This window comes from Berghia stephanieae, chromosome 5 (genome assembly GCF_034508935.2).
Source record: "Berghia stephanieae isolate SIO BIC M18660-M18661 chromosome 5, UCSD_Bste_1.3, whole genome shotgun sequence".
Classification (NCBI taxonomy): Eukaryota; Metazoa; Mollusca; class Gastropoda; order Nudibranchia; family Aeolidiidae; genus Berghia; species Berghia stephanieae.
Window position 1 is genome coordinate 69,396,267 of NC_088364.1, and position 11,049 is coordinate 69,407,315.

Consider the following 11,049-nt stretch of genomic DNA (forward strand, 5'->3'; position numbering starts at 1 on the left):
AACTATGTTTAACTTTGAACGTTTATAGTCTGCTTAATAGAGTTTAGTGAGAATTACTCATAAAAATGGATGGCAAAAAAAAAAAAAAAACAATAACAAAGACTTGAGTGACGTCAATTTCGTTCTACCTATATTCGTCAAATTGGTATGAGTCAACGTGCATATATTTGCAGGTCTGATACCCGAACACAATCATGGGCTTGATTGAACATTGTTGTAATGGACAACATTTAGCGTTGGTTTGAGAATATCTATTTCCATTACAACAATGGGTCCACAACAATTTTGGATTATCAGACCTGCCAATAAGTCCATGTTGTTATGGCTGGGATCACTGTTGTAATAGAAATATACTCTCAAATCAACACAAATTAATTATTACCTATACTTCATTATAACAATGTTAAACCAATCCCATGGTTACGATTGTTTGTCAGATTTATAGATTTTGTTAGAGTTAGGGTTAGTTTCATTTTTAGTTGTGTGTGTGTGTGAGAGAGTGTATATGTGTGTATGTCTGTGTGTGTGTGTCTGTGTGTGTGTCTGTTTGTGTGTGTATGTGTGTGCATGTGTGTATGTCCGTGTGTGTGTGTGTCTGTGTGTGTCTGTTTGTGTGTGTATTTGTGTGTGTATGTGTGTGCATGTGTGTATGTCCGTGTCTGTGTGTGTGTGTGTTTGTGTGTGTCCGTGTCTGTGTGTAGGTGTGTGTGCATGTATGTATGTTTGTTTGTCCGTGTCTGTGTGTATGTGTACATGTGTGTATGTGTGTATGTCCGTGTATGTGTGTGTGTGTGTTTACAATGTATGACACGGTTAAGACGTCGTCAGCTCCGTAGAAAAAGATGATAGATGACTTCTAGTTGTACTCAGAAAAAACAAAACAAAACAAAAACATTTTTTATATTTTGGTCAGAAAACTCCCTCCTCCTTCAAGTATCGATCGTTTAACTCATCTTGCCAAAAATTCTCAAACCCGGGACTCTTCCACGAAGTCCCAGGTTCGAGAGTTTTAGGCAAGATGAGGGTCATTTTTAATCGATCGATACTTGAAGGAGGAGTTTTCTGACCAAAATTTTAAAAATGTTTTTGTCTTTTTCCTTTTATTTCTTTCTTTATTTTCTTTTTTTAAAAATTTGTTTGTCTAGATCCCCCCCACCCCCCCCCCCCCCCCCCCCGAGGTTGTCAGAGTTACAATGACGGAGCGATTTTTAATAAATATAAATTAATTATGAAGTCAAATTTATTTTAATATTTATTTCATGTCCGCCATTATTCTGTCCTCGAGTGAGAGATATTTTCTGTCAATTTGTTTGTCAGTTGTTACATGGAGTTATTACTATAGGCACTGAAATTTTACTTGGAGTGAATATTATATTATATCATCACTCTTAGAAGTCATGTTTTTCTTTTATTTGTAATTATTTTCTTTGCTTTCTTTCAAAAATTTAATGTTGTCTTTTATACGTCTCACGATTAAAAAAAAAATAATCCTAATTTGTTATAATATAATATGCTTTATTATGTCTTTTCTATTAATTTTTAACGGTAATTAGTTCATTATCATATGTAAATATGTAAATAATATGTAAATAATGAATTTATATAGAGCCTAAGCATGCACGTTAATCGTGCTCTGCGGCGCTTTACATAATAAAAAAAGATGTTTTAAAAACAACAAAATTAAAAATCACGACACTACATAATAAGCATGAATACAAAAACAAAATCATATAATATTATATCAAAAAATGATATATAATGGGTCATAGACCAAGGACACACATTTACAGGTCTGGCTACCAAACGCAACTAATTATGGACTTTATCACGCATTGTTGAAATGGATATTTTTTTAAAAGAAGGTTTGAGTGGGTATTTTTTGTTCATAACTACAATTACATTATATTTTATAGATTGTATGAAGTTGACGTCACTCAGGTCTTTGTTATTGTTTGTTTTGTTTTGTTGCAATCCACGTTTATGAGTAATTCTCACTAAACAGTATTAATCAGACTATAACCGTTCAAGGTTACACATAGTTTTGTGTGTTGGTCCGTTATAGATAGAATGCGCTTGGCCAAGGAGTTCACAACATTGCCATCCGGAAGTATAACGGACCAACACACAAACTCTGTGTAACCATGAACTTTTATAGTTTGGTTAATACAGTTAAGTGAGAACAACTCACAAACGCGGATAGCAAAAACAATAACAAAGGCCTGAGTGACGTCATCTTCGAACTATCTATACTTCCGGAGCTTCTTAGCCAAGCACATTCTTATCTATAAAAATTACATTTGAGATAATTTTTCTATAATTCTCTCTGTTTTAAAAACCCCCAATGATTTCTTGAAGTAATGTCATTTAACAATTACGTAATTCTTATTTTTAAAAAATAAATTTAAATCCACATTTTGGCATCGGGTTCGTCACGACAAAGTATACGGTGGGTTACGATCTGTTACTTTCAAGCAACGCTTCCTAAATTGAATGGGGGAAAGGGACAGAGACAGGTCAACAAGATCATGGATAGAAGGCATCAAGGCCTGGACTTATCCTAAGTCGAATGGGGGGAAAAAAGGGAGAGACAGGCCAGCAAGATCATGGATTGAGGTCATCGAGGCCTGGACTTTTCCTAGGTCGAATGGGAAAAAAGGGGGAAACTGGTCAACGAGATCATGGATGGAGGACATCAATCAAACCCTTGACTTAACCTAGAATGGGAGGAAAGGGAGAGAACCACCAACAAGATCACGGATGGAAGGCATCAAGGCCTGGACTTGTTATGCTAAGGTGGATGGGGAAAAAAGGGAGAGAACCACCAACAGGATCACGGATGGAAGGCATCAAGGCCTGGACTTGTTATGCTAAGGTGGATGGGGAAAAAAGGGAGAGAACCACCAACAAGATCATGGACGGAAGGCATCAAGGCCTGGACTTGTTATGCTAAGGTGGATGGGGAAAAAAGGGAGAGAACCACCAACAGGATCACGGATGGAAAGCATCAAGGCCTGGACTTGTTATGCTAAGTTGGATGGTGAAAAGGGGAGAGAACCACCAACAAGATCATGGATGGAGGACATCAAGGCCTGAACTTGTTATGCTAAGTTGGATGGTGAAAAAGGGAGAGAACCACCAACAAGATCATGGATGGAGGACATCAAGGACTGGACTTGTTATGCTAAGGTGGATGGGGAAAAAAGGGAGAGAACCACCAACAAGATCATGGATGGAGGACATCAAGGACTGGGCTAATCCTAAGTTGAATGGAAAAAAAAGTATCCCAAGACTCACCTTCCTAGAATTTTGCTGACACACCCGTGGCTCACCCTCAGCTGTCTGGAAATGTCGCACGGTCTAATCCCAGCGTGAGCAAGCTCCACGATCTTGGTCCTGACGATATCCGGTAGAGGGCGTCCGTTGACGAAGACACCGCCCAGTTGGTTCACACCTCCATGACCTGTTAGAAGGAACCAAAAAAGGAAGAGGTTAGTTATATAATATAGATAGTATGCACTTGGCTAAGAAGTTCACAACATTGTCATCCGGAAGTAAAACTGGCCAACACACAAAACTGTGTGTAATCTTGAAGGTTTATAATCTGGTTAATACAGTTTAGTGAGAAGTACTCATAAACGCGGATGGCAAATAGACATTAACAAAGACATGAGTGACGTCATCCTCGAAACACATAGATCTATCTAGACTAGTACTGGGAACAAAGGTAGTAAATCGATTGGTCCTTTTCGCGACTTAGATTTTCAAAGTCCTTTCATGCGTGCATACCTGGTCTGAAATGTTACCAGCTCTCTTTGGAGTTTAGTAATAATATAGTAAATGTGCATCGTATATTATTAAATTGAGCTTTTATATGGCGCAATATCCACTAAATGTACTCAAAGCGCTTTACAATGATATGTCGTTTTTTAAATACAATTTTACAATCTTCTTCAGAAAACATAATGAAAATTGCACACAAACTGATTCGGCTGGTATGTATGATATACCGATGGTAGGGATGGGGGTGGGAGATGATATCAAACTGTTGAATGACTGGAGGTCAAATTCCTAGTCAAGAAGATCGCCATACCAGCAGAGACACATACACACACACACACAGAGAGAGAGAGAGAGAGAGAGAGAGAGAGAGAGAGAGGGAGATGGAGAGAGAGAGAGAAAGAGAGAGAGAGAGAGAGAGAGAGAGAGAAAGAGAGAGAAAGAGACAGTATGAGATGAACACCCCTCCATCCTCTCTCTCTCTCTCTCTCTCTCTCTCTCTCTCTCTCTCTCCTTTTCCCTTCTTTCTTTCTTTTCAGGAAAGCTTTAATAACAATATTCTACCATTTTTCAGAAACTGCAATGTTTTTTTGTGTGTTCTCTTTCCTTTTTTTCCCTTCTTTACCTTTATTCATTTTTGTTGAATTCTCAAGACAGTAGGGTGACGACAGTGATAGCGATAGAAGAAAAAAAGGGGAGGAGAAGGAAATAAATGAAGGTTGAAGAGGAAGCTGAAGGGAAGACTCGTAAAGAATTTATTATAATAAATATCGTACACTAAATCCGATTGTAAAGCAATTCACTTTAAGATAATACAATTTCTGAAAGAAGGATAAAAGTTCAAAAGTTTCTTACCCTTATGCTAAATCTTTTTTTTTTAAAGACGCAGATACTTAAGCTTAAAATGACAAGTTGTTTTATTGTAATCAACAAAGGCGAGTAGTGCTGCTCCAATATGTAGCCATGTTCTCGAAGTTTCTGGTTTTGTTTTGTTTCCGATAGATTTTTTTTTCTTTTTTCGTTACTTGGGAGTAGCTTTAGATTATAAAACACCCTCAAAGACCTTAAAACCAACCGCACAAAAATAAAAAGAAATAGAGAGGAGAGTCTGTTATAATCCCTAGACTAGTCCTCGAAAAGTACTTAGGATTGTAAAGGTTTTTCACGCCAAAAGTGTCTTCTAATTATAGGTTTGGGGAACCGCTTCTCGTCTTACAAATCAAATCTCTGGTTAGAAAATTATTATAATATTATATTTGCGGAGGTTTCGTAATTTTGTAGATATTGTTGAAGTACTGCGATTAAGTTCTTTAGGATCAATTGAATGTTATTGCTATCATTGTCAAGCAAGAATCTCAAGAATCTCGTCATATCTGTCATAGATCTCGCTCCAGGTGATAGAGTTGTTGTGTGCGTGGTGAAGTGGTTGAGTCGATTGTCGTTGGTTTGAAAAGTCTAGAGTTTGAATAAGGTAAAGTCGAATGAATTTTTATTTTTTTAAAAAGTTGCAGTTAATTTGTTGCTTAAATTGTTTTGTTTTTTTTCTTGATTGCTCGAGATGTTGTTGCTGTTGTTGTTGCTGCTGCTATTAGTGTTATTGCGCCTAGAGCTTTATTGTCTCGAGGATTGGGCGCAATATAAATAAATTTCATTATTATTATTATTATTATTATTATTATTATTATTATTATTATTATTATTATTTATTATTATTATTATTATTATTATTATTATTAATATATTGTCTTTATTTTCCTTGTTGTTGTTGTTGATGTTGATATTGTTCTGTTTTGTTTTGTTTTGTTTTTGTTTTTTTGTCCACCCATCAGTGATTGAATAGCTGAGTCTGTTAGATTTGGTAGAATGTACTTTGCGATAGACTAGCATCCTATCCAAAGGATAGCAAGCAATTGCTATCATCCGTTTCACGATATAGAAACCGGGATAAACTCTAACGCCATGGGCTCAATGACTCTGAAGGACTTTAATAATCAATGGGTTTTTAAAAAGTTAAAAGTGATTTTTTAAAAATTCAGTACACTGTTAAAAGACTTCCAAAAAGCCTTACAAAATTCCTTTGAAAACCCTAGAGACCGCCATAATAATAAACACAGTACCAAACAGACTAATTCAAGCCACAAGCCACAAGCCACCAACGTCGATGTGTCTGTGTGTCCTTCGTCGTCATCGCAGCGCGTACATTCGTACTCGTCCGAAGTACGAAGCATGGCTATTGATATAATAATAAACGGCATCGAATAGACACGACAAAAAAAAAAAAGGGCCGTGTCGTTTATTTCCCCTTGATCAAGCAAGCAGTACAAATGACTTCACGGTTAAAATGAATTTACAAGCACAGTATAACCATATCAAAACGATACAACACTGTTATAATAATAGTAATATTATATGTACTATACGACTAAAACATGGTCCACATTCACAATAGTATTGTGTTTCTATGTTACTATTGATATTTTAATACAACAAATAGGCTTGATGGACACGGATCGGTGGGTAATTCTCTTTTATTATGTGGTTTGGTTTGGTATTTCTTCTCTTCTCAGTCAAGTTAATGTAGACTTGAGCGGAATTTTTTAAAATTCCATGACGTTGTTGGGGCTTTAAAAAAAATATTATTTCATGTCTTACATGACCATAAACCACAACCAATCTCTCTCTCTCTCTCTCTCTCTCTCTCTCTCTCTTTCTCTCTTTCTTACTCTCTCGCCTCTATGACTCTCTCCTCCCCTCACTCCCTCTCTCTCTCTCTCTCTCTCTCTCTCTCTCTATCCCTCTCTCTCTCTTTCTCTCTCTTTCTCTCTTTCTCTCCTACCTCTATCTCTCCTCCTCTCTCTCTCTCTCTCTCCTCCCCTCTCTATCTCTTTCTTTCTCTCTCTCTCTCTTTCTGTCCTAACCTCTCTCTCCTTCTCTTTCTCTGTCTCTCTCTCTCCCTCTCTATCTCTTTCTTTCTTTGTTCTCCTCTTTCTATCCCCGCCCTTCAACATCCTCTACCTCTCTCTGCTTTCTCCATATATTCTTCACGCTTCCTTCCCCCCCCCGCCCAACTCCATCCCTTTCTGTCTTTAGAATATTCTAAAGCACGAGAAATAAAGCCAGGTGTTTGATCTCGGTCACGCTGCAAATTATAGAAATTTATGTCAGTCACAACTTATAATGTGCACCCTATAACATTAGTCATCACAGATTGATGTGACGGACGGCGAGGATGTGGGAGACGAGAATGGGTGATGAGGAGATGGTGATGTGGTGGTGGGTGGTGGTGGTGTGGGGGTGGGGGGGGGGGGGTTTCTTGTGAGTGGTCGTGAATGAAAATCGATATTATTGTTAGATGGGGTAAGAAGTCGTGATGGTGATGATGATGATGATGATGATGATGATGATGATGATGATGATGATGATGATGATGATTAATTTTATTATTATTATTATTATTATTATTATTATTATTATTATTATTATTATTATTATTATTATTATTATTATTATTATTATATTATTATTATTATTATATTATTATCATATTATTATTATTATTATATTATTATTATTATTATTATTATTATTATTATTATTATTATTATTATTATTGAGATTGAGTTTTTTAAAATATTAATTTTATTTATATTTTATTGATACAATTAATATTATTATAGCAAGAGAGTTAGGAGGGTTTTAAAAAAATTTTAATTAATGTCTGAAAAATAAAGGAAAATAGATAGAAGAAGGAGCGATAGATAGATAGTGAGAGATAGAGAGAGATAGATAGATAGATAGATAGAGAGAGAGAGAGAGAGAGAGAGAGAGAGAGAGAGAGATGATAATGAATAGAGCTAACAAGACCTACAACAACTACTACAACCAGAGATGAAATCCCAACATTAAAACAGACCGGAGATGAGTCCCCCTACCCCGACTTCCCCTCCCACTCCCGGCGTTAATGGGTAGATAGTAGATGGGAAGAAGATGTGATGAAGGAAATGCGGAAATTCAATCAAATTTGATGAATGGAAAAAAAAGAGAGAGAAATTTTAAAAAATCGTTTTCTGTCCCATTTTCTTTCTTTTTATTTTTATTTATTTTTATTTTTTTTCGTGTCTCTTTCTTCCTTTCTTTTTTTCTTCTTGTTTTTTATTTTTTATTTTTTTTATAATTATTGATTTTTTTACCTAGGTGCACATATTAGCAGGTCTTATAAGCGAACGCAATTATGGGCCTGGAGTTAACATTTTTGTATTGGACAATAATAGGTCAGGTACTCATTTTACACCTGAGTAAGATGAGAAAATGTGAGTAAAGAGCCTTATTCAAGGACTCAACTATATACGCCGCTTAAAGCGGAACTCGAACTCTGAACCTTCCGATCCGAAGGCTCGCTAGTGTATCATAACCACTAAGACCACAAAACCTCACAATCAGAATCATTAATGAATGACACTGGTGTATCATTCTAATATATACATGTTATATTACAGATAATATATGGATATAATAATAATATAGGTATATTGTTAATGATTATATTGGACATAGTAAGACCGGACCGGAAGGATAAAGAATTTGATGACCAGCTGTGCCCAGCGCAGTCGATAAGACATAACTTGTTTATATCGTATCATCAAACACACACACACACACACACACACACACACACAAACACACACATAAAGGACACAAAGGTGGCTTCGAAATTACTCGGGTGCGATAATTTAAAGGGTTGATCCGAAACGTCGCCTTTGTCCACCACAGTAAAATAAGATAAATTGTTTACAACGTTTCATCATACATACACAGTCACAGACTGCTACACAAACATAATATGACGAAAATGACTGTGGATCGATCACGGTACGATGCAGGGTTGACCCGAAACGTGGCTGTGTCCACATGGTCCATAAGATTTATTTTGGTTAGATTGTATCGAAAATTTATGATAATGATTGCTTCAAATTGACTCAGGTGAAAGTAATGAGGGGTATGTTGATAGATAGATAGATAGATAGATAGATAGATAGATAGATAGATAGATAGATAGATAGATAGATAGATAGATAGATAGATAGATAGATAGATAGATAGATAGATAGATGGATGGATGGATGGATGGATGGAAGGATGGATGAATGGATGGATGGATAGATAAACAGATAGATAGATAGATAGATAGATAGATAGATAGACAGACAGACAGACAGACAGATAGATAGATAGATAGATAGATAGATAGATAGATAGATAGATAGATAGATAGATAGATAGATAGATAGATAGATAGATAGAAAGGATCAGAAAGAATGGACATTTTTAAAAAAGAATTAAGGAGGAAGAGGAGAAGGAGGAAGAGAAGGAGGAAGAGGAGGAGGAGGAGGAGGAGGAGGAGGAGGAGGAGGCGGTGGGGGAGGAGGAGGAGGAGAAGGAGGGGGAGGAAGGAGGAGGTTCGTTGAGGTCATCGAGAAATCCTTGATGACCCAGGCTGATAACACATACGACACGGACACAGACACAATAGGACAATCTGGTCAACCTGTCAGATGGGTCATTTGGTGATCTCGTCCCTTGATGAACTCACCTGACAGTGGCTTGGCAACTATTATATATATATGGAAGTCTCTATTTCTCTCTCTCTCTCTCTCTCTCTCTCTCTCTCTCTCTCTCTCTCTCTCTCTCTCCCTCCCTCTCTCTCTCTCTCTCTCTCTCTCTCTCTCTCTCTCTCTCTCTTTTTTTTTTTTCATTATTTTTTTTTTATTGAGATTTTATATAGCGCAATATCCACTTAACGTGCTCAAAGCGCTTTACAAGGGGTCCCTGGTCAACAGCAACATTTAACATGTAGGACGAGACATGACGCCTGTTAGGCGATATTACAATTTTTCGGACAAGGACAACGCTGTTAACGGCCAGGTACTCATTTTGCACCTGAGTACGGTGAGAGAATGTAAGTAAAGAGTCTTTTCCAAGGACTCAACTATGCGTCGAGCCAGGCTCGAACCCGGGACCTTCCGATCCGAAAGCGAGTGTCATACCACTAGACCACATAGCCGCTCTCTTGACTGAAGCGTGAATAAGGTGGTACCACCTGGCTATATAGACAGTTGACAGCGATTACAAACAAGTACATACAACAAGAACGCCTGACAAACGACCTGTACTTCTTGTACTGTATGAAATCAAAATGTGTAAATTAATGCGCAACTCTATCGATATTAAAAGTAAAAAGGTTAAGTTTTTCTGACCAAAATGGGAGGAGTTGGGGTGGAGGCGGGGGGAGGGAGGGGGGGGGGGGGGGGGAGTAAGGAAGGAATGAGTTTAGTCATGGTATTACAGTGTAGGATCGGAGACTACGATAGGACAAAGTGTCAATTATGTAAGATCTGGTTCGATCTCCTGAGGTGTCACCAAAACTAACCAACTCTAAACGCCTACCCCCCAACCCCTTAAAAAGAAAAAAAAAACCAAAAAAAAAACCCACGTATTTAATATTCTTGACCAGAAAACTAGACCTTCAAATATTATACGATCTATTAGAATGACCCTCATCTGGAAAAAAAAAAGACTCTCAACCCTGGGACTTCTGTGAAGACTTTTGTGGTGGAGTCTCAGATTTTGAGTGTTTTGCCTAGACTAGGGTCATTTTAATCAATGGATATAATTTAAGGAAGAGTTTTCTGTCCAAAATTTTAAGATACGTGTATTTTTAAAAAATTTGTTCTGTATGTCAGAGTAGACGTCAGAAAACAGATTGCTGGTTGTGATGACATTGTGTGTGTGTGTGTGTGTGTGTGTGTATGTGTGTGTGCGGGTGTGTATATGTGTGTGTGTTAGTGTGTATGTGTTTATGTGTTTGTATTTATGTATGTAATGTGTTATCTTCGTTAGATAATTATTTTTTTTTTACAGAGTGTGTCATGACATGTCATGTGTGCGAGGAAAAAACGACAGCAGATGGGAGTGATAAAATAAAACACACCAGTACAAGAATGTGGGATACATATTATTATCATTCTTGTGGTCAAGGGGGTGGGAGGCGGGGGAGTGGGGGGGGGGGGGGGATAACGGTATAATAATAATATGTTTTATCTGATATAAAGGTGTTGGACAGTGGGGGCAAGGAGGAGGAACGACGGTGAGATGGACAGATGGGAAGGAGAGGGACGAGGTGGGGAGATGAAAGAGGAAGTGTCACATCGTAAAATGGGGAAGGTGACAATCATTGACGTCATAATAGTATTATTATGAAAAGGGAAAGGTTTT

General features: G+C 37.3%; 2 protein-coding genes across 2 annotated transcripts in view; one reads left to right on the forward strand and one right to left on the reverse strand.

Moving 5' to 3' along the window:
• Positions 1-11,049, forward strand: part of LOC144973510 (uncharacterized) — a 261,680-nt gene that overhangs the window by 182,122 nt on the left and 68,509 nt on the right. The gene's annotated exons all lie outside the window — the stretch shown is intronic.
• Positions 1-11,049, reverse strand: part of LOC144973814 (paired box protein Pax-5-like) — a 24,246-nt gene that overhangs the window by 9,003 nt on the left and 4,194 nt on the right. Inside the window, exons 2-3 of the mRNA XM_078916706.1 lie at positions 6,847-6,916; positions 3,295-3,460 (exon numbers count right to left, since the gene is read on the reverse strand). Coding sequence (XP_078772832.1) covers positions 3,295-3,460; positions 6,847-6,916 — 236 coding nt within the window. The remainder of the gene's footprint in view (positions 1-3,294; positions 3,461-6,846; positions 6,917-11,049) is intronic.